The following is a 23,392-nucleotide window of genomic DNA, read 5'->3' on the forward strand; positions in this document are numbered from 1 at the left end:
ACGAGTCTCTTCATGATGGTTACCTCTATCTCATCGCGCTTTAGGTTGCCGGCTATTCCAAGACATGTATCTACACCTCATTTAGAGTGAGACCTCAATGGACTCGCAATGAAGGTCGTCTGAAGTCTAGATCATAGCGTGGCTGTATGGTATTATTGATACTACTCTTACTTATCATTTGTCTACTTACTATGTAGGTAGTAGGGCGCCAAGTGTTTGACCAACCTTGACATCAACAAGGGATGGGCGATGACTGAGTCTGCGTTACAAGGAGCTCTGGGGCGACTATTCATATAATCACTCGTGCAAATGAAAATAGGTATGACTAAGGCATTCTGCTAGTCATTGTACCAGAGCTCATCCAGGGCGACAGAAGTAATTCGTAATCATCGTATCTCGCCGAAACCAAGTGCACGCTATACCAGGTGTCACAATCCTTCGGCCAGTCTACAATCAGACAAAGTGAAGCCGCGCCGACTTTGTTGGCATATGTTAGTGTACATATTATCTTATCTACCTACTACCGTATTACCTACCTAGCTAGGGAGGGCTTGGTGAGTGAGTTGGCAACCTACGCTTATCATGCCCCAATCTGTCCTTCATCTTACCTCTTTGTGGTGTAGTGTTACCACCGACGAACTTAGCTCGAGTTTGTCCGCCTCACAAGCGAGTACAGGACACTGGATGCTGACTGGAGCTTCGGCGGCAGTGATCTTACCTGTGAACGACGTACGGTATGAAGGAGAGGAGGATAGACCTTCATATGATTGGCACTCGTAGCTGAAAAGTCGAGCCAAGCACAAGGCGAGGATTACATAGTATGTTGATTATAGCTCTACCCATGTACTCATCACGCCCCGCTCATCCGTCACTTCGATTCAGACATGGCAATAGGCAGCTCTGGCTAGGATAATCTGGGCAATGCATGTAGCCGAACTACAGGTGGTAGATTGCTATAACACGTCGGGAGGGATTGAAAGAAGCATCCGCTCGAAGGGGACGAGATGATTATAAAAACAGAACAAGCCATGATTGTCGAGCATACTCTACAGTAGTGCACGGTGACAGCGGAGACATCTCGTGCGGCGCAGCCACGGAATCTGATTCGATTCTACTATGTAATTTCTGGCAGATGCCCAGATGAGACGATGTCCGCACGTCGAGTGACGTGACGAAGATGCAAAGCAAAATACCGCAGTCAGTGCAAGGGTACTTTTTGTTGGCCTTGTTTCGCGGCATTACTACCCTAGGCTTACATATTTTGGGCTGGCGTCAATCTACACTGCCAATGACGATCCTTGCAGCTGACCCTAAAATACCACTCTCCTGCATTCACGTACTTGGCCCGACCAGACCCGACCCTAGTGTGAGGTAGATGGCACGGCAATTATGTATAGTATACTGCGGTAAGTCAGACATTGCATTTTTCTTCTTTGCCCTGGACAGGACTGGAACAATGTATGAGGTGACCTATCTTTCGTGAGCGCTGGCAAGTTGCAGGACAGGGTCGCATTCGTCTTCGAGACAGTCAAGTCAAGGGATGTCGGTGTGTCTCATTTCACCGCCTAGAACACATAAGGGTACATACACAAACATACCTACCTCAGTCAAGTCTCTGTCTGCCTCCCTGTGGACGAGCTATATACCAGATCTGTCACCGTCAATCCCCATATTTCAACCACAAACATGTTCCCACGCCCACGAACGGGCTTCGAGTGGTACATCTGCGATAGATAACTGCCAACGACTTCCCGCTACCACGAGCTCTGCCTGCTTGAAGCTTAGCTGTTGCTGAGCAGCGAGCGATGAACATGGATTCGATTAAAGACGACCTGCCGTCGGCCATGACGATGGCTGCCTTCGCCGGCATTTCCTTCTATATCGGCGCCGAGCTCAACGTGTCGCTTTTTCTATTCTTCAAACGACGACGAGGGCTATACTTCTGGTCGTGCGCCCTCGCAAGCTGGGGTATCATACTGCAGTCTATCTTCATCATACTAGCCGATTTCGAAATCTGGAGGAACCTAAAAGGCTCCATCACATTTATCTACCTCTCATGGCTTCTGATGGTTGTTCCTCAGTCATGGGTTCTCTACTCACGATTATACCTTCTCATGCAACATGATAACACGTTAAGATGGGTAAAAGCTATCTTGATATTCACCTCGATTGTTTTTGGCGTCACCACCATACCCCTGGGAATTCTCGCAGTAAGTGGTGGTCTTTCTATCTATCCATGCCTACATGCAAACGAGCAAGCAAGGTATAGGCAACCCCGATTCGAACACCGCTAGCTAACTCATGGATTCACAGCAAACGGTGAAGCCCTCACTCGGCCCGGTGAACGCGGTCTGGGATCGTCTACAAACGACCGTTTTCTTCGTACAAGAGACTACTCTCAGTATTCTGTACATATGGCAGACGCGGAAGCACCTACGCGATGTAGCTCCCTTACTTCAGCACTCGCAATTATCCCTCGACTCGGCCACGACCCGAGCGAAAGTCAGCAAAACCAAAACCATGCTTCAACACCTCGTTTACATCAACATATTAATCATCAGCCTCGACATCGCCCTCCTAGGCGTGCAATACGCGAGCCTATTCTACCTACAAGGCGCCTTCAAGCCCGCCATCTACGGCGTGAAGCTGAAGCTCGAGTTCGTGGTCCTGAACCGCCTCGTCAAGAGCGTCTCACACCGAAATGTGACCACCGTGGGCAGCGACATCCGTCACGGCTCTGAGTCCGATGCTGGGGGAATCAACCTCACCCGCCCGTGGAGCACACCGAGGCCCGCTTCGGTGCCCGAGGACGAGCGGCACCTGAAGAGCCCACATGCGGTCCACCAATCTAGCATAGAGTACCTGAGGGAAACGCGGCCACTACACATAGCGTAGTGGAGAACGAATATACGACACCGAGCTAGTCGGCGGAACAACACCGCCGCCCATACGACTTATCACACTACAGCGGAAAAAGGGAATACGGGGCGTTGGGATCATTTCATTTTGGCATACGGGCCACGGGAGGCGTATTAATCGGTACTATACGGGAAACACTGTACCCTTTGGGATGGGCATTGATATGTTTTTTTCAGCGCGGGGTCTAGGCGGGTTTCAGCTCATATCGGCTTTCTTTCTTTTTCTTGTTCAAATACTGTATGGCTGCGAGAGAGAAAAAAAACAATACCCTTTGGCGCGCGCTACGTGGAGTTAAGAAAGGGAAAAAGCGCCATCTAACTATACCTATCATCGTTGTCTTTTTTTTTTTTTTTGGTCATCTTCATATAGCTTCTCTCTCATGGAAGTAAGGGCAGGCTCTTTAGTTCCGAGGGATGATCACGTAACTAGTCTGTTGAGATTGCGCATTTCAAAGCAATTGAAATAGTGTACTCATAACCAGCCTCTCCCGTATTCGTGCATGAAGCAATGGGCGAATTGGTCCTCGGTAATGGAGGGCCGTAATTCGTCGCTTAGGTTAGATCCCTGCCCGGATGAGGTGCATAGTCCGACGGAAAGGGAGCTATAATTCGCTAGGAAACGAAGCGGAACCCCATCCGTGCTACGCGCTGCACCGCGCCATAACAGTGAGCTAGGTTCAGCCCGTCGAGCTAGCAGTAGGGTCCGTCTGCCGACTGCTAGTTGGGGAGCGGCAAGGGGGTATCTGGTTGCTTGTTGGTTGGCACGAGATGGGGATCGAGGGACCTCGCAGCAGTAAGGCGGGTTTTACATGTAGGCTGACGGGACCAAAGACAGACTTACAGTACGGGCCTCTTAACGGGATCTGCACACAGCCTAGCTACGTGTACGGTGCCTATCTAGGACTCCTCGTCTTGTTGCTTCGTTTCGCCTCCGTGGGTTTCGCGTATTGTCATTTGATAGATCACTGCCGGCCCATCTGCCTATAGGATCACGAAGTCCTCGAAATCCTCCAAGCAGCCAAGGTTCCACTGCCGCTTGACTGCCGAGCAGAGAGTCTCATTGGGTCACGAGCGTGAGTCAGTGCATCACTCCCCGATCAACAGATAGACGGGCAGGCAGATCTCATGATGTCGCTCCGGGCATTATTAGCAGCAGCCTGCGTCACATTGGCGGCCCTTCCCGGCCAAGCCGTGGCGAGTTGCAGCAGGGGCGCTTGTTCCCCGTCCGGGCTGTCCTCCCGCACCACCACCGCGCAGGAGGTAGTGGACAAGCTCAGTATGGCCCCAAACGTCGAAGGGGGCTACTATGTCGAGACGTTCCGCGACGAGCTGCTGCTACCCGGTAGCAACCGCTCTGTGAGCACAGCCATCTACTATCTCCTTGAAGGCCCGAATGTGCCCTCAGTCTGGCACCGCGTGGACGCCGTCGAGATCTGGCATTGGTATGCCGGCGCGCCTCTCATCTTGGAGCTTTCGAACAACGATGGCACGCCGACGCGGAGCCACGTCTTGGGTCAAGACATATTCGGCGATCAACAGCCTCAGATCGTGATCGCGGCGGACGAATGGCAGCGTGCAACGAGCTGCGGGAACTGGACCCTCGTGGGAACTACCGGTAAGCCTTCTACTATTCCTGGGGTGTCCTACATCAAGTACCTACCCAAGCCTGGGTACTATTATGTATTTCCCAGCAGGACTTCTTCTGTCATTTCTTAGATAATATTTATCGGCTTGTGTAACTGACTCCTCTAAAGTGGCGCCGGCATTTGTTCCAGAGGGATATGAGCTAGCACCAGACGGCTGGGAACCCAATGATGGCGCTTAAGATGCCAGATTGTTCCCGGCGCCGACGGACGCGATGGACCAATTATTGCGCGAAACACCTGTGAGCAAATACATGATCTGAGGCTGGTAGATACTACCCATCCCGCAGCGGTCGGTCACCTCTCGGCCCATCTTTGGACAGGTACATAGTATTTATGCGCTGGGCATGGTGACGTCCTGCATACATGCGATGGCACCCTACTTCATGGTTTATATATAGCTCCGATCAAAGGTCTCAGATTCTCACCGTGGGTGTTATGCAGATACCTAGGAATGTAATGTGCACGTGTATGGGTAGTAGCCATTGACTGGCTTATGCTACAGTAAGAGAATAAATGTAGTATTGTAAAGTGTCATGTGACTAATTGGAAAGATTAGGTGCCTGTCACTTCTATGGGCGCTGGCATAGCTATCACCTTCAATATTCCAAGGGTACTACCGGTATTCAGGATATACGGAGTATAGTTTACATGCTTCTTATCTTGAATACGGTAAACACATCATGATTATCTATAGCTTTATTTGCTCATGATCTTCAGAAGTTTCCCGCTTCTATCAAGATCCTAATTATAGCTTAAAGTAGACCTTTCACGCCGATGCTTATCCAGAAGACCACTGGCCATTTTAGCATTTCCCTGTTTCGTAGCGTAACCATTTTCATGGTGCCGATTAAATGTGATGTTGTCAGTTCACTGGATACAGATATACGAGCGCTACTGTTTAGCCTCAGAAGGTTACACATGCTTTCGCATGGCTCAAACTTCTGATAAGCAGCGATCACATCAACTTGTTTGGTTTGATTCGACAACGCTCAAAATAATGATATTAGTTGTTGCGACTTATGAGATTAGTATCGGGTCTACACCTACGTCACGGCAACATCTCCGCATTCATAGCAAGCATTGTAATTTATCATACATCCAGGTCTCGGTTACTATCAAAGAGCATATATTTAGATCCGATATCTTCTATTCTAGATAATTGATTTTGCGATTTACTGAGGCTGTACATATGTCGTTCTAGGTTGACTCTAAATGGTAGTTCATCAGCTCATTTTGTGACATGAACACCCGCCATCAAGCTTCACTAACAACTTCTCACGAGAATCTAAAATATTACTCCTCCTTCCAGTTCTGGAGTACGCCTTTATTAAAAAAAAAAAAAAAACCAAAAAAAAACCGATATAACGCATCTCCCACTTGACCTGGCCACCCCCCTAGCCCATACAAAAAACGTCGGTGCGTTAATCACGTGATAATTTAATAACTCTACTAATATTGGTCGTATAAAATAATAAAATATACTATTAGATTCGTAATAAAAAGAGCTATTCAACGGTACCCTTTACTAACTTTTACGACTTATATTCGCGGAGTTATTGAGTAATACGCTAAAGTAAACGCTAAATTAATCCTTGCTTAGCGCCCCTTTAGCGTATTGCTTAATATCTCGCTTAATAAATTTTATAAAAAATAGTAAAATATACCGTTGGATTCCCCTTTAAATAACGGATTCAATGGTACTAATTATTAAATCGTAGGACTAATATTGGTTAAGTTATTATAGATTGAAACATTGGATTTTTATATAGGTTAAGGGGGTGGCCAGCTCAATTGGGTGGCCAGGTCAAGTGGGAGATGCGTTATCTACCTTTTCCTTCTCAGTTTTCACTCCTCAGCAGGGTTGGGAATTAGTATACTAAAGTCAATACTAAGCTTAATATTTAATATTTAATATTTAAAAAGTAATATTAAATATTAATTAATATATATTAAGCTGTATTAAATATTAATTAATATTTATTAATTAATATTTATAATAAATATATTAAATATATATAATGTTAAAATATTATATACATTATAAAAGGATATAATAAAGATATATAAAACCTATATTAATAAGGTTATATAACCTATAATAGCTATTAGCTTATATATATATTTATATATATTTATATTTTAATTTTATCTTTCTTTCCTTTTTTTTTAATTTAAAATCTTTATTTATAATATTAATATAGCTATACTTTAAACCTTTAATTATAATATTATTTTAAGCTCTTCTTTTTATTAATAAATATTATATAAATATATTACTTATATTTAATTATTATTATTTATAATTTATAAATTAAACCCTTCCCTTTATTATTATATTTTATATTTAATAATAAATAAATATAACTTTATAATAAGCCTAATTAATAAAATTAAACCTTATACCCCTTAAAATTAAAAAAATCCTAATTAAAATAAATAACTTAAAACAATCTTAATAACTATTATTATATATTATATTTAACGTTTTTATAACTAATGAATAATTAATTTAAAACCCTATTCCTTTTATTAAAGAAAAAGAAATTAATATTAAATTTAAAAATAGCTTTTAAAACTTTTTAAATCCTAAACCGGAAGATATAACGCTTCTACTATTAAACCTTAATTTAAATAAAGAATTAATAAAACTACTTTAACTAATAAATAAGATAAGCGTTATTAATTAAACTACCTTAATTTAATAGCTATAAAAATAGATTATTGCTTTTTAAGCTTAAATAAAAAGGGGTAACTTAACCCTAACGCTATAAAAAAGTATAGTTAAAAGTACCTTTAATAAAATTAACTTTAAGTTAATTAATATAATTATATAAGCTATCTTTAAAATAATTAACCTAATAAGTAACCTTATAAGCTTAAACTTAAAATATATAAAAAAGGTTAAAACTTAAAAAGTTAACCTAAATACCTTCTTTAAAAATAAAGATTTATTTAATAATTAGTTAAGAAAATTAACTAATAAATTTAAAAAAAAATATAATAATATATTATATTAAAAAAAGCTAAATATATTATATTATATCCCTTTTAAAGAAGGATATTAAAAAAGTGGTTAAAGTTTATTTTTATTCCATTACTTAACTATATAATAATTTAATTAAAATAATATAAATGTTAAAAACCGCTTATTATAACTTAAATTAAACTACCTAAATATAAAATGCTTTAAATAAATTCTACTTTAAGCTAAGCTTTAATATTTACCAATTTATTTTTTAATTTAATAATTTAATATTAAAGTTAAAGTTACTTAAATTTAAATAGTTTTAATTCCTATAAAAATATATTAGCTTTAACCTTAAAACTAAAGTATTTAAAATTAATATTAACCTATTAATATTATATAAATACTTTTATAATAAAATAATAAAAGTAATATATAATTATAATTATTATTATAATTATTAAAAGAAAAAATAAATTATTAGCTTTATTAATTATAACTTTAATAATAAAAAAAATAAAAATAAAGGAAATATTATAATAAAGCTTAAAAAAATAAAGCTTTTAAAAAAAAAGAAAAAGACCTATTAGAAAAATAATATTTACTTTAATTATAATAAAATAAAATATTATATTATAAATTATTTTAAAAAGAATAAAAATATAATTTAAATATAAAATAAAAAAAGTAAAAAAAAGCTTATTAATTCCTCTTTTATTAAATTTAAATTAAAAAATTAATTAAATTATTAAAAAACTTCTTAATAATTTATAAATTATTCTTAACCTATATAAAAAGTAATTAAAATATTATTTAATTTATATACCTTATTTAAATATAAATAAATAATTTTAAAATAAAAGCTATTATATTATATAATATTAAAGTTTAAATATATTTAATAATTAATTATTAATTAAAAGCTAAATTAACTACTTTAAAATAACTATAATAATTAAATAATTATTAAAAATAACTTATTAATATAATTAATTAATACTTTATTATTATTTTAAAAGTAAATAAATAAAGGTTTAAAGATTAAACCTTTTAAATTATTAATATTAAATATAATATTATAATTAATTTAAAATAGTTAACTAAAAATAAAGTTACTTTAAATTATACTTATTAAATATTATATTAATTAAAAAACTTATTCCTCCTTATTTTATTTTTACCTATAATTAAAATTATATAAAAGTTCCTTAATAATTAATAAGTTAACCCTATTATTTAATAAGATATTAATTAAAAGAATGCTACTTTAAAAAAAAAGTATACTATATTAAAGTAATTAATTATATACCCTTAAAAGAATATTTAATTTAAAAGCTTAAAAATAAAGCAATTTTAAAATAAAAGGATTATTTAATAATTTATTAAAAAAATTAAATTAAACTTTAAATAGAAAAAAAAAAAAAGATATTCCTAAATAAATTAATATTTATTAAATTTATTAAAATAACCCTAAAGGTAGCTATAATAATATTAAAAAAGATTTAAAAAAACCTTTAATAATAAATATATTCCCTTTTTATAAAATAAAAACCTGGAATATATTAAGCTAATTTATTATTTAATCCTTAAAAAGCTAATTTATTTAAAAGGATTTTTCTTAAAGGTAAAAGTTAATAAACTACCTTTATTATAATTAAAATATAATATAATCTTTAAAATTATTATTAATAACCCTTTAAATAGCCCTCTTTAATATTAAACTTTAATTTAATATTTATTATTAAAAAAAGAAATAATAAATAAATTATTAGCTTATAGCTTTATTAAACCTTATATAAAAGCAAATACCTTTCTTATCCTTTTTACCCTTAAATTAAATTTAATTAAAAAATAAATTTATATTAATTATTAATAAAAAAATAAATACTTAAAAGATTATATTATTTTAACGCTAAATTTAAATAATATTATATATAATAATTAAAGGGTTAAATATTATATTAAGCTTAATATTATTAAAACCTTTTATAAATTAAAAATAGCTTTAAAATCTTAATATTTAATAATATTTTAAACTTAATAAAAAATGTTTTAATAGTTAATCCTACCCTTTAAATTAAAAATTAACCCTATTTAATAATAAAACTTTATTAATTCCTAACTATATAAATTATTTAGCCTTTTTATTAACGCTTATATTAATAATATTTTAATATTTATAAATAATAAAAAAAAGTATTAAAAATAATATAAAGAAATAATATATTACTTTTATAATATTAAGCTTTAAAGAAATATAAAAAAATCCTACTTTAATATAACCTTTATAAATTATTTAAGTATAATTTTAAAGGTTAAATAAAATATTTAAATAAACCTTAAAAAAATAAATATTATTATTAATTAAAAATTTAAAAACTTAATTAATATTTAAACTATTTATTTATTTTTAAAGCTATATAACTTTATTTAAATATTTATATATTATATTAATAATATAGCTAAACCTTTAAACTATTTATTTAAAAAGGGTACATTATTTAAAATAAATAATAAATAATAAAAAGCTTTTAAATTAATAAAGAAGTTAACCTATATTATATAAAGGCTTTACTTTTAAAGATAAAGCTTTATATAATAGCTAGAATTATATATTAATTTAAATATAAAGAAGAAAAGAGAACTATTATACAGTGGCCCTCTTTGGCTAGGTCCTTTATAGGTTAAGGATAATTGCGGTTTGTGGGTCAGGTGGCAACAGCTGTCCAAACTGGCAGGCGCACACAAGTGTGGTAGGGTAGCCCTGTACGCATAGGGTACATAGGTACCTACTGCTACTGGCCACAATCCATAACTACTTATAGGGTATTAATATTAGCCTTCTTTTAACTTAACTAACCTATTAGAATTAAAACTGATGCCTTTTAAAATGCTATTAATGGAACTATTTAATAATAATAAAAAGATAATACTTAAAAGCTTATAAAATACTTTTTAAAAATTATATTATTAATTAAATAAACCTATTTTATATAAAATAAAGAACTATTAATTATAGTTTAAACTATAAAGTATAATTATTTAAAGCTATTAAATATAAAGTTCTTTATAATAATTAACTATTAGGCTTTATTATATTTTATTATTAAAAAAGTCCTCTTTATAAAATAAATAAAATAGGTAAACTTTTTATTTAACTTTAACATTACCTTTTAATATTAGCTTAATTAAAAGAATATAATAATAGATATATTATTTTATAAAATAATTAATTTATTAACCATTAAGGCTTATAAAGTTAAAAAATAAAATATAACTTTAATTATACTTAAAGCCTTAAAAGAACTAATAATAGTTATAAAAAAAAAGGTAATAATATTATATAACTTTAACTTAATGGACTTAATTTAATAAAAAAATAAAAAATAAGGTTTAAAATATAAAAACTATTAATTAATCGTTTTAAAGTAAACTTTTAACTTAAAGATTTATTTTTAAATAGCTTTAATTAAAGAAGCCTATTATTTAATAATTGCTACTTACCTTAAGTAAAATAAATATATTAAAATAATTAAATAGGATTATTATTAGCCTTTATTAAAATAAAATGTTTAAATATATATTTATAATTATTATAATTATTAACGGAATAAAGTTCCTTAAAATAAAATATTTAAACTATTATATTTATTATTAATCCTTATAGCTATTTAATATTATATTATAATTAATAAAAAGGATATACCTTTAAATAAATATAGCTATAATTATATATAAGTATTTATTAATAAATTTAACTATTTATTAATTATAATACTTAATAAAAAGAATAATATAACGAAAAATATAATATATTAATATTATAAATATACTTATTATTTTTTAAGTTTTTTAAAGATATGGATTTTAAATAATATAAAACTCTTTATTTTATTCTTTTTAGTAAAAATTAATAAATTAACCTATATTAAGTATTAGTATAGGAGCACCTTTTATCCTTAAATATAAAAAGCTATAAAGTTTATAAATTAAAAGTTAAATTAATAATTATACTTTTATATAAATAATTATTAAAATAATTAAAGCCTTTATTTATTTATATTAAATTTTATATATAATATTTCCTAATATTTAATTATTAATATAATATTATTAAAGGTCCTAATAGGAATTAATATAAAAAACCTTTTATTATTACCTTTATTAAATATTATTAAAAAGATAATACCTAAAAGGCTAGCTTAATAATTAATATAATAGACCTATAAAGTATAAAAGGTAACTTATAAAGCAGTAAAAGCTACGTAGAAAAAATAAAAAATATAAATAAATAAAAAGTAATGCTTAATAAACTTTTATATAGAAAATAAGGTTTTTTTTAAAAAAAAGAGCTTTATAATTAATAACTTATCTATTTAATTAAACTTTTAATAAATTAAACCCTTTAAAATATTTAAAGAAAAAAGATATAGCTATATATTAAACCTTTTAAAGTTAATAAAAATAATTAACCTCTTTTATATAGATTAACTATATAAAATAAATAAAAACCCATTACCCTAATAAACTTAACCGCTATTAAAACTTAAAGATATTAAAGAAGGATTGGAATAAAAAGTTAAATAGCTATTTAAATTATAAATAATAAAGCATAATAAAATACTATAATACTAAATTACTTAAAAGGGTTATAATCCTAATAATACTTAATACTTAATAAAGAATTTTAAAAATTTATTAATTAAAATATAAAAGTTTTATAATAAATAGTTTAATATATTAGGACTGCTTAAACAGTTAAACGAATAAATAAAAGCTATAATAGTTAATAAATTTACTATTAACTATCCTAATAATAATATTGCTATATAAAATAGCATTATAATTAAAATTAAACGCTATAAATAATTCCTTAACCTATTTTATACTTATATTTTAATTTTAATAGGGGGAAGTATAACAAATATATTAAATATATATAGTACTGGAATATTATATATATTATAAAAGGATATAGTAAAAATATATAAAACCTATATTAATAAAGTTATATAACCTATAATAGCTATTAACTTATATATATCTTTATATACGCTTATATTTTAATTTTATCTTTCCTTCCTTTCTTCTTTAGCTTAAAATCTTTATCTATAGCATTAATATAGCTATGCCCTAAACCCATAATTATAATACTATTTAATATTACATTTTAAATATTAAATATTAATTAATATATATTAATATTAAAAATAAATATTAAAAAAAAAGAAAAAAAAAGTAAATAATAATTTATTACATTATAAGCGTTAATAATTAAGTTATATATAATTAATTTAAAGATTAATAATTATAAATACTTTATATTATTATTACCTTATTTAATAATAAGTTAATAACTTACTTTATATTATTATTACTATATTTAATAATATATAATTAAATAATTTAACTTTTATTATTATTATTTTATTTAATAATAAGGAAATAACTTAATATATATTACTATTACCTTATTTAATAATAAGTAAATAACTTACCCTATACCACTATTACCTTATTTAATAATTTAAGTAGTAGATGAGTTAGTTATTTAATTAATAGTTTAGGGGGTTGTTCAGGGGGTTGTTCAGGGGATTGTTCAGTGGGTTGTTTAGGGGGTTGTTCAGTTGGTTATTTAGGGGGTTGTTCAGTTGGTTGTTCAGTTAGTTGTTTAGGGAGTTGTTTAGGGGGTGGTTTAAGGGGTGGTTTAGGGGGTGGCTCAGTGGGTGGCTTAGTTGGTTGTTCAGTTAGTTGTTTAAGGGGTAACTCAGTTAATTATTCAACTAATAACTTAATTAATAATTTAAAGGATAGTTTATATATATATTTAAGTCTTTTATAATATATATATATAGCTTATTAATAAAGGCTATAACTTATTAAATTATTATTTATTTAATTATTATATTAATATTATTAAATATTTAATTAAAAGATATATAATATCTTTTTTATTTAAATAATAAAACTTTTAATTTTTATATATTAATATTTAATATTATTAAAATACTATTAGTAAATATTAAATATTAATTAGTATTGAAAATCCAATATTAAATATTAATTAATATTAAAAATCTAATATTAAATATTAATTAATATTAAAAATCTAATACTAAATACTAATTAATATTAAAAACCCAATACTAAATACTAATTAATATTAAAATTTCAATACTAAATACTAATTAGTATATACTAAGATTAGTATTAATACTAATAGTATTTTTCCCAACCCTGCTCCTCGGATAACTGCACCGCACCAGATATCATCATGGCTCGTCCGCATATGCCCTACGCTACTACCTGCCTAAGGCTATTATTGATAAATAGTGCAGTACTGCGTTGATGATTCTTGTGATGATTCAGCGCAACAAAACCAGCCGCTTCCTATTGGCCTCGAACTAGCTTCTGAGCTAACGATGATAGTGGAAATGCTTCCAATTAGAGCCAAGGCTCTGCGTCGCGGAAGCATCTCCGGGTATCCTACTAGGGCTGGATTTGGTACTCTCCCGAGTCAGCATGCCTCTTGCGGAAGCCTTGGATTTAATTTCTATTGAAGCTATCCCCTTAGGTAAAGTTCCAGCTCACCTCCGTAACCTGCCAAGGTTCTATATAGCCAATTAGAGCATATTAGATACGAAGCGTAGCGTTTTTAATACCAAGAGTACTTAATGCTATAATACGAAATGAGCTTGAATCACCGGCAAAAGCTAAGCGATTTTAAGCTTCTACATGTAAATCTGGTAGTAAAGCTGAAATATACCTAAACCCCGATTAAAAGTATCCCGGAGGCGAGCTGGAAGTTCAAGTCAGTCATAATTTTTCGTCCGGTATATCGTTGTTCTATCACTTAGAAAAAGCCGAGTTTGTTGATTACACTTATGTCGTTCTCAACTCACGAAGTCATGTTGAAGCCAAAGCCAAAGCCAAAGCCAAACGTGAAGTGTGCAAAGACGTCTACGAAGCTGCTATATCACGAATATAATGATTCCAATTCAGATCGTGTGGGATATGTTCTATTTCAATCCATGTACAGCCATGGCAGCTTTATCAAACATACATACTAAGGGTACATATAAATGAAAACTTCCAACCATTTTTCTGTCGTCGCTATGTTGCCCGGCCTGATGGTCATACATTTCAAATCATCAACTCCTTCGTTATCATAAAGTGGTGAAAATATATCATGTCGTCTATGCTCTGTCGGTTTAGTTCGTATTCTAGGTATCCGTGCTCGATTCCACCGAGGCTTTCTCGCCTGTATTGTCGGCCCATACTTTCTTCTCTCTTCGAAGCCCTCTCCGGATCCAGAAGACTGTTATCGCTGTCCAAACAACGAAGAACACTAGTGGCTCTCCCCATCCTGTTTCTTTAGGTTAGCTACACTGTTTCGTGATAGTCGATGAATATCGCCGTGTCGGGGTAGACACTTACCAACACCGTAGGCGATCTCTTGTGAAGGGATCACCCATACGGCAGCAAGGGTTCCAGCCCCGCTGATCACGGACCCGATTCCCCAGAACCAATTTAGTTCCGCGATGAGACGTCTGAAGGCCTTGCTTGCCTTGTATCTCTCCAATAACCTGCGACGGAACGGTCGCGCACCTCCGCCGTCAACGCCCACCACATCCTCAACGGCAGTCAAAACGTACGGCGGCTGGGGCGCCCCTTTAGGTATCGAGCTGACTTTACAAGCTGTCTTCATGTCTAATGCAGACATAGTGCCCGTGACGATACAGAGCATTCCGGCGCCGATGAAGAAGAGAGGTACGGGAATGGCTAGTGGCCGGACCAGTGGCTCGTGTGGGATGGATGCTCCGATCAGGATTCCCGTCATGATCGTGTAGCATATCGAAAGCGTCCAATGCGTGAAATCGAAGCGCCAGCGCGTGCCGTCGAGCGGTCGGTATTTGTCGTTCTTGTGGATTAAGCGCCATGATCGGTGGGCGAATTCGAGACCTGATATGAGGCCGAAGAAAGAGGTGATGATAGCAAAGACTAATGTTGTCGAGTTAGTGGACTAGGGCTTTCAACGTTGACAGATCGAAAGTATTCCATGGCACACGAGGGCTATACTCACGAATTCCATGCCGTAAGCTGGTAGCGTACCAGAGGGGGTAGAATAGAACGATTGGCAGCAGGCTTCCCTCGAATATCAGAAGTCCCGACACCACAAAGAGCTTCATTTTATGTTCCATGAGCCGATATTCTAAGCGCGGTAGTCCCGGAAGGCTCCCAAACTCATCCCTCGTCAACGCCATGCTGCGTCTCGCGGTATCGAGGGCGCTGTCGTACTCTGGAGCGCCATTGCTCTCGGTCCTCGCGGGTCGTGAATCATGATGTGATTCGGCCATATTGGCCATGTGTGCCGAGAAACCAGTATCTACAAATACAGAAAGGTTTTTACAAAAGTTGAAGAAATAACGATAAATGAATGCTCGCCCTAACAAGTGAAGCAAGATAGAGAAGTAAGTAAGTGATGAAGTGGGAATGGTGCTAAAATCCAAGTAGACCAAGTTAAGCGAACACCGTATGGTTTCTGTTTTATTTCAGAGATGCACATAGGCCGGGGATGCTTTGGTCAGCCCACTTGGGCGTGCGAGCTAGAGAGGCAGGTGGGTATGAATATTTGCAGGTGTCAGCCGAGAACATGCCACTGGAGCGTGTCTAGATCGTTAGGGAGGCGAGAGGTTCGGCTAGATACAGTTGATAGATGGCAGATGGGCGAGGTTCACACAGTCGAAAACAAATGGTCGCTGACGAACGCCGAGCATGGGAATCAACAGATGGAGATAGCACGTTGACTGGTCTGATCTCTAGATAGGTAGGTTGGAGTCTGGTTGGAGGGACATGCCCGCAGCCTACGTGTAGAGCCGACCCTTGCCAATGACGTCGTGCCAACGCGGCATAACGTGCACATCTATTACTGTACACTCATTTTATTCAATGATATAATCTTCGGGAACTTCTTAACAATATCCATTTCATGCGCACAAACGACCATCTTTTCTGTGTTTAGATATACAATTGTGGTAATAACGAGTTGGATTTGTATCAAGACGTGCACGCATCTGAGAAGCCATCTAGTAGTAATGACGTCTTGAGGTCTAGAAGCGCTCGGCTCTGACGTCATCCCGTAATCCTGCATTAGCCAAGCTCAGGGTTTGGTTTAGTGGGGCACGGTGCATAACTGCCCATTCTGTGATTATATCATATGTATGTGCGATGGCCCGTATTCATCTTCATTCATATGTGTATCCATCTAATAGTCTTCGCTTTGACAGATTTCCCCAAAGAGCTTCTATGGATGTAATAAATATACAATGGAATTAGGAGGATGGTTGTTCCTGAATCCATCTCCAGACTGTGATGAGGTTCTGATCGTCTAGATAGTCTGCTGAGACAGTATTACAGCGTCTTGTGTTTTAAGTATTAATTACTTGAACAAATCACATCCAATTATTATGATTAATGAGCTTTGCGTATCTGAAGTGTCAAACCAATACGTGCTTGCTAATGTAGGACGAATATATGGTCAGATGCACCTCGCTCAGGCAGTCGCTGATATTAGCTTTCTTTTCCTCTCGATGGAAGAGGCGGTGGTGATGGCCGCGGCGGCGGTACGCGGCGTGGTCGCTCAAGTATATAATGTAACTTGTCACCGTTAAATACTCTCCAAAGCCGTGTAGTGCATTCTCTGTATATCTTTTCTGACTTGTGTGGCGGTTTGATAGGGCTAGGGCCCTTGTCCCAGCCGTGGCGAACACCATGAATCATGGAATAAAACAGGCGCTTGGAGATGGGCGGTTGTTCTAAGCGCCAGGCAAGATACTCGCCTTCTTTGAGAAGCATGTCCAACTCGCAAGTATAAAAGAAGACGTTGTGTGGTATACTCTTCATGAGGAGTTCGTCTGAAGCTTTATTTGGTGAGAGGCATGGATCCGCCACGTCTAGGTTAGGAGGGAAGAGGTACGACGCGTCAAAGAGATTGGTCAGCGATGCCGGAAGTGTTTCTTCTGGTCGCACCGCGGTATTTCGTCTCTCTTCCCTGCTGAGTGTGTAATCTGTAATTGGGTAGAATGTGACGAGTGCGACAATTTCATGCTCAGGGATGGGCTCTGTCTGGCTCAACAGATACAGGCGCATGGGTGCTGTAATGGCGATGTTACCTCCTGCGGAGAAGCCCGAGGTGGCTAACCGATTCGGATCAATGCGCAACTCGGTAGCATTCTTGATTACATAGAGTAGTGCGTCAGCACCATCGTCCACGGCAACGGGAAACGGATGTTCGGGAGCGAGGCGATAGTCGACCGAGATAAATATGGCTTTGCTCTTTTCCAGGACAAATCGCGCAAAGCGGGCATCATCGGTCGCCGAGCCTATCGTGAATCCGCCTCCGTGGAAGTTGACGACTGCTGGCCACTTCGCTGTGCTGCCGCTTTTGTGGTAGTCTTCCGGCACGTAAAAATGCAATGTAAAGACGCCAGGTCGACTCGAAAGTGTTGAAGGGATCGATTTGGTGAATTCGGGAGTCGGCGGTCGCGGTGGTGCCATATAGTGTAGGTTCATCCCAATGCATTGAAGATTTCTCCACCATCGCGCCGATACACGGAGAGAAAGGCGCGAGCGCGGAGGGCCGGTTTTGTCTTGGGCAACTGTCGGGCGCTCGGAGTCTGAGAATTCGGATTCTGACACTCTTCTGGTTGGGACGCCAGGAGCAGCTGTCGAGATACCTTCGACAACATCCATTCTGCTCATAGTGCGATAGAGAGCCCTCGTTTATTGTGCGAGAAAATCCCCAAGGGTGGGCCGTTATCGTAGGTATATCGAGTGTCTGGCGTGCGGCCGCATACCGGGCTAGGCGGCAGGGATTGCAATAGATGAATGTTGTTCTCGGCGGGAGGGTATGAAGCGCTGCTGTATGAGAGCACAGAAAGAATTATTTACAGTAACTAGATCCGCGACTGTGGTAGTGCAGGGGAAAGTATCATAAACACGTAGTATGATCAAACAATGACTGCCTACCCATCTTACCTGCCTCGCCTGTCAAACTCAATTTGGTCTTTGTCTGAGGTAGGTAGGTATGTATGGATTAGGTACAGTGCGTGAGACAAGATCACGAAGACGTTGCCAGACTCTTCTAGTTAGCTAGGCTCGCTATCTAGATCTCTAGGCACTCCCGATAGATGAAGCTGAAGAGCTGCGGTGTCATCAGAGCTGACTAGTGTAAGGCTAACCTGACTCCTGACTGCAGGTAGCTGGAAATGACGTCGAGGTCAAGCGTTGTCACGTTGGGAACTACGGTACAACCATACCTACTAATTCGTTGCACACTTTATTGGCTATAGTGTCAGGAACTTGGCTCGCTTGGTTGGATCAGAATTGGAATGTACAGTATGTACGTACATCTAACCGATCCGATCTACCAGGGATCGGATCTAATCTCATATATGCACCAATTCAGACCAGAAGTTCAGGCCACTGACCACGGCGTATTTGCATAAGTCAAGAGGAGGACAGGACACAGGGACATGACGTCGTTATCATACGCCGTCGAACATGTCATGGCCTAGAATCTCGACTTGACAACAAACACGACACTGCAAGCAAGGGTACGAAAATAATGCAATTCAGCAGACGGGCCAATACGATAACTCGGTCAGACTCGGTGCAGCTATGTCACAGCACCAAACCTTGTGTGACTCCCATCTGTATGTACTATAAGTACATAGAATAGATTAGCATGCCTATATACTTCGTAGGGCATTCTATTATAGGACGTGAAAAGTAATGCGATGCAGCAAGATTTGACCGTGTCGCGAGAGCTGACTGATGGCGTCACATTCTGCTCGGGCATCCCTGCAGCCCGTTGTACTACTTACCTGTATGTAAAAGTACCCCCCAAGTACCCCCCAAGTACCCCAAGAGTCCCCCGATACGGGGCTGGTACAGGCCTGTTACAGGCGAGACAGGCCCTGGTAGAGTCTGTGTTGTCCAAAAAGGGAGATGCGCCAGGGAATAGCCCGCTGTCATTGGCTTATTGTCCTCAGTAGTGGCTTGCCGGTGCAAATGCTCCGCGGGCGCTAGTACTCCTCTATACCTCCCTATACTTTATACGGCTGTGTCGGAGGGGCTCTGGAGGGGCGAGTCAAAACGATGTCGTCACCACATCCTGACGTGGGCAAGTATTTGCCGGCCGCGACAAAGGCTCGAAATCTGTGGAATCATTTATGGGATTCCGGGATTTTGAAGGCTTTCTAGAGGCTACCGCCGTCTTGATCGGGTAATCGAACTCACTTAACCATTGCAGACCATTGTGTCCATAGAGCCCCTGTTAAGCCCTATTCGGTCCCTCAACAGCAGGCTATTTCGCTCTATCTCGCTCTCTGCTGTCATAGCTGCGGTCTAAGCACGGGCCTAGGTAATTGGTTGGTCTAGAGATCACATGCGCCGGGCAACAAAAGGGAAATAGAAGCGGACGGAAAGCACCGGACAGAGGCGAGCAAAAGCCTGACACCAGAATTCCTGACTTGCATACCTTATGTACCTACTACAGGCCTTACATACTTACATAGTACCTAGTATAGGGGGTTACCGACGGACTGCATCACCGAACTAACCGACCCTTGCCCGCCATCGCCGTCAACGCCGGGTTCCTGCCAAGTTTCTCCTTATAAACTCAATCAGACCTTCAACCCTCCCTGCCACTTGCTTCATTTCCTCAATTTTTCATTATTCTAGTTCATTGCCGGCGCAATTCTGGCTTGCTGTGCACATAGATCGTGCCATTTGTATTATACCTAGAGGGCTTCCATAGTCTTTAATAGACGGCGAGCACCAAAGAGTAGTGCTAAGGATACATTGGAAGGAGCCCCCAGGCTCTGACACCATCAGTGCGAGAGACTCGGTAGGAGAGGCTCGCCACAGCATCCCATCTGCCACAACTTTCGCTTTCGCCTTCATTTCGCTCTTCGACGTTATCTGCACGATATTTGCGCCCAAGCGCAACCGACATTCACAATGCCGGGTACCTTGAAACAGCCGCTGCTTTATCTGAATCGCATGATCGGTCACTCGTCTGCGAAGAATCACATTACCAAACTTCACATGGGCAACACAGATGCCCTCGAGCACGATTCCGACTCCGACAAGAAGCACCTCAAGTCGGTGTACGAGAAACGAGCAAAGCGACAATCCCAGCAGGAGGAGAGGAAGTCTCTCCAAGCAAAGCGTCGCCAAGAAGAAGAAGCCGCTCGCGCCGCTGACGCACCGCAGATCAGTGGAAGCTATGGCACCGTCGACGAAAAAGTAGTACCAGCCTCTGAAGACATAGCCAACATATCGATAGCTCGAGCTGAATCGACCATCAGCTTCACCGCTCGGGTCCATCACACCCGCAACGTCAGCTCAAAATTAGCCTTTGTCATTCTCCGCCAGTCGACGAACACGATTCAGGCAGTTCTGCAGGTGCGCGAGGGAGTCGTATCAGAGCAATTCGTCCGCTGGGCCGAACACTTATTCACAGAATGCGTCGTTCACGTTCAGGGTCGATTGCGTACGCCACCCGAGAAGGTCAAGTCTTGCACTATCCATGATCTAGAGGTTCTCGTCGACAAAATGCATGTCTTGGTTCCTGTGGACAATCCCTTACATATCGACGTGTTCGGAATGGAGCAGACCGAAGAAAACCCAGAAACGCATGAAAAGCAACTAGCAGTGTCCGGCCGGGTTCGAACTGCTAACCGAGTTGTCTTCTTGCGAACGCCTGTCATGCAAAGCGTCTTTCGAATTCGATCGGGAATCTGCAACATCTTTCGCTCAACTTTGGACGACCAAGGCTTTATTGAGATTCAGACGCCCAAGCTTCAACCTGCTGCCACCGAATCGGGAGCGTCCGTTTTCCCAGTCAAATACTTTGGAAGGACTGCCTTCTTGGCTCAGAGCCCCCAATTGGCCAAGCAAATGGCCATATCTGCCGATTTCGGCCGCGTGTACGAAATCGGCCCTGTGTTCAGAGCAGAAGACAGTAACACACATCGTCACCTTACTGAGTATACTGGATTAGACCTTGAGATGGCCATCTTGAATGACTACCATGAAGCTATGGACATCATTGATACAATGTTGAAGGCCATCTTCAAGGGGATCTACGCTAGGTATCGTAAGGAAATCGACATTGTCAAGGAAAAGTTTCCTCATGAGGACCTTGTCTGGCTAGAAGAGACGCCCCGTCTGACATTCAAAGAAGGTGTAAAGCTTCTGAATGACTCTGGATGGGTTGACGAAGATGGGAAACCAGCTTCAGACAACGAGGACCTGGCTACACGAGCCGAAATTCGCTTGGGGCAGCTGATCAAAGAAAAGTACAAGACTGACTATTTCATCCTCGACAAGTTCCCTGCCTCGGCCCGACCGTTCTACACTCATCTTGACAAAGACGATGAAAAAGTCACAAACTCATTTGACATCTTCCTCCGCGGCCAGGAGATCACCACTGGCGGCCAACGCATTAACAACCCGACACTGTTGGCTGAACGGATGAAGAAAGCTGGAGTAGACCCAGCAACCATGGAAGAGTATATGCAGGCTTTTGAATGGGGCGCACCACCCCATGCCGGATGTGGCATCGGTCTAGAGAGAGTTTTGTTCCTCTTGCTAAACCTAGGCGATGTCCGTAATGCTTCGCTATTCCCTCGTGATCCGAAGTCTTTACCTGCGAGAAAGATTGTCACCGATGAATTGCCGTTCCCCGAAGCCGATACTATCAAGTATGCTTTCGAAGGAGAGCATACGCATGTGCACCTACCAGATCTTGAACAGCTCATAGTAAACTATGGTGATGCGACCAACACTTCGTGGCTTGATGACCGTTATAAGGTCTGGAGGGACACCGAGACAGGTGCTGCTGTTGGCTACGCTGAAGAAAATGGGTACGCTTTGATCATGGGTAACCCGCTTTGCGATTCACGTCAATACCCAGCCGTGATCAGCTCCTTCTTACGGTATTTGAAGAAGAGCGAAGATCTTCGTCCCATTTGGCTTCTTGTATCTGCTGAGGTAGAAGAGCTTCTCGGGTCTAAACTGGGTTGGAGGACCCTTACATCAGTGGCTGAAGAGCGTGTTGATACCCATAACGCCGCACAGGTCACGAAGAAAGAACGCCAAGCGAAGAACGCTGATATCAAAATCCATTCAACAGCGCTTGGCGACCCTGTCCCCGAGGATGTTCGAGCCAAGTGTGATAAACGTATCCAGGATTGGAAGGATAGCAGGAAAGGCAAGAAGCAAGTCCACATTACTGACGTCCAGCCTTGGATTTCTATGGCTCATCGTCGATACCTTTGGGCTGAAGACAAGCAGGGCGAGATCGTCGGCCTTGTCATCTTGCATCGTCTTTCCCCCCAGCATGGCTATCAGATTAAGTTCGCTCTTGACTTCCCTGGGTCTCCATCCGGCAGTATAGAAGCTCTCATTGCGCAATCTCTACGCCTTCTGCAATCGTCAGGCGTTACCAACGTCACTTTTGGTGTTGGCGCCATGTCGGAACTAGAGGTTGGCCACAACCTCAACGGTATCAAAGCCAAGATATTAAGCCACACATACAAGACGGTTGCAAATCAACTGAAACTCGGCGCCAAGAGCGAGTTCCGCGAGAAGTTCGGTGTCAGAAATGAGCCCGTGTACATCTGCTACCCCTTCATGGGCCTGGGTGTTTCGGGCGCAAGGACCTTGATCAAATTCTTCGAAGATGAGGTCTAGGAAGACCATGATCTACGACGGAACGAACATGGCAGTTCGACGATTGTTAGAAACAGTGGACTTTTGAAGAGGTTTTCGGCTATTTGTTATAATGCGATCGT

At 38.1% G+C, this 23,392-nt stretch overlaps 6 protein-coding genes across 6 annotated transcripts; 3 read left to right on the top strand and 3 right to left on the bottom strand.

Moving 5' to 3' along the window:
* Window positions 1–114: 114 nt before the first annotated feature.
* Window positions 115–1,301, bottom strand: F5B22DRAFT_623461 (uncharacterized protein; the record flags this gene model as incomplete). Its single annotated transcript, XM_047976057.1, has 3 exons — window positions 883–1,301; window positions 198–818; window positions 115–149 (listed from the first exon to the last, which is right to left on the bottom strand). Coding segments are annotated over exons 1-2 (259 nt in total), but the record flags the coding sequence as incomplete, so codon positions are not given.
* A 7-nt stretch (window positions 1,302–1,308) lies between these two features.
* On the top strand, window positions 1,309–3,396 carry F5B22DRAFT_623464 (uncharacterized protein). Its single transcript, XM_047976058.1, has 2 exons — window positions 1,309–2,210; window positions 2,314–3,396. The coding sequence occupies exons 1-2, from the start codon at window positions 1,806–1,808 to the stop codon at window positions 2,893–2,895; spliced, it is 987 nt and encodes a 328-aa protein (XP_047826788.1). The 5' UTR covers window positions 1,309–1,805; the 3' UTR covers window positions 2,896–3,396.
* F5B22DRAFT_623465 (RmlC-like cupin domain-containing protein) lies at window positions 3,339–5,362 on the top strand. The gene is made up of 2 exons (XM_047976059.1): window positions 3,339–4,533; window positions 4,673–5,362. Exons 1-2 carry the CDS (start codon window positions 4,044–4,046, stop codon window positions 4,741–4,743), a joined length of 561 nt encoding a protein of 186 aa, XP_047826789.1. The 5' UTR covers window positions 3,339–4,043; the 3' UTR covers window positions 4,744–5,362.
* A 9,174-nt stretch (window positions 5,363–14,536) lies between these two features.
* On the bottom strand, window positions 14,537–16,019 carry F5B22DRAFT_623467 (uncharacterized protein). The gene is made up of 3 exons (XM_047976060.1): window positions 15,613–16,019; window positions 14,967–15,530; window positions 14,537–14,895 (listed from the first exon to the last, which is right to left on the bottom strand). Exons 1-3 carry the CDS (start codon window positions 15,893–15,895, stop codon window positions 14,753–14,755), a joined length of 990 nt encoding a protein of 329 aa, XP_047826790.1. The 5' UTR covers window positions 15,896–16,019; the 3' UTR covers window positions 14,537–14,752.
* A 797-nt stretch (window positions 16,020–16,816) lies between these two features.
* F5B22DRAFT_446661 (Alpha/Beta hydrolase protein) lies at window positions 16,817–18,687 on the bottom strand. Its single transcript, XM_047971923.1, has one exon. The coding sequence runs from the start codon at window positions 18,288–18,290 to the stop codon at window positions 17,100–17,102; it is 1,191 nt and encodes a 396-aa protein (XP_047826791.1). The 5' UTR covers window positions 18,291–18,687; the 3' UTR covers window positions 16,817–17,099.
* Window positions 18,688–20,552: 1,865 nt separating this feature from the next.
* Window positions 20,553–23,291, top strand: F5B22DRAFT_650666 (uncharacterized protein; the record flags this gene model as incomplete). Its single annotated transcript, XM_047979348.1, has 1 exon — window positions 20,553–23,291. The coding sequence occupies one exon, from the start codon at window positions 20,553–20,555 to the stop codon at window positions 23,289–23,291; it is 2,739 nt and encodes a 912-aa protein (XP_047826792.1).
* Between the last annotated feature and the right edge of the window lie 101 nt (window positions 23,292–23,392).

The sequence above is a fragment of the Xylaria bambusicola genome (genome assembly GCF_022495145.1).
Source record: "Xylaria bambusicola strain CBS 139988 unplaced genomic scaffold F5B22scaffold_56, whole genome shotgun sequence".
Taxonomy (NCBI): domain Eukaryota; kingdom Fungi; phylum Ascomycota; class Sordariomycetes; order Xylariales; family Xylariaceae; genus Xylaria; species Xylaria bambusicola.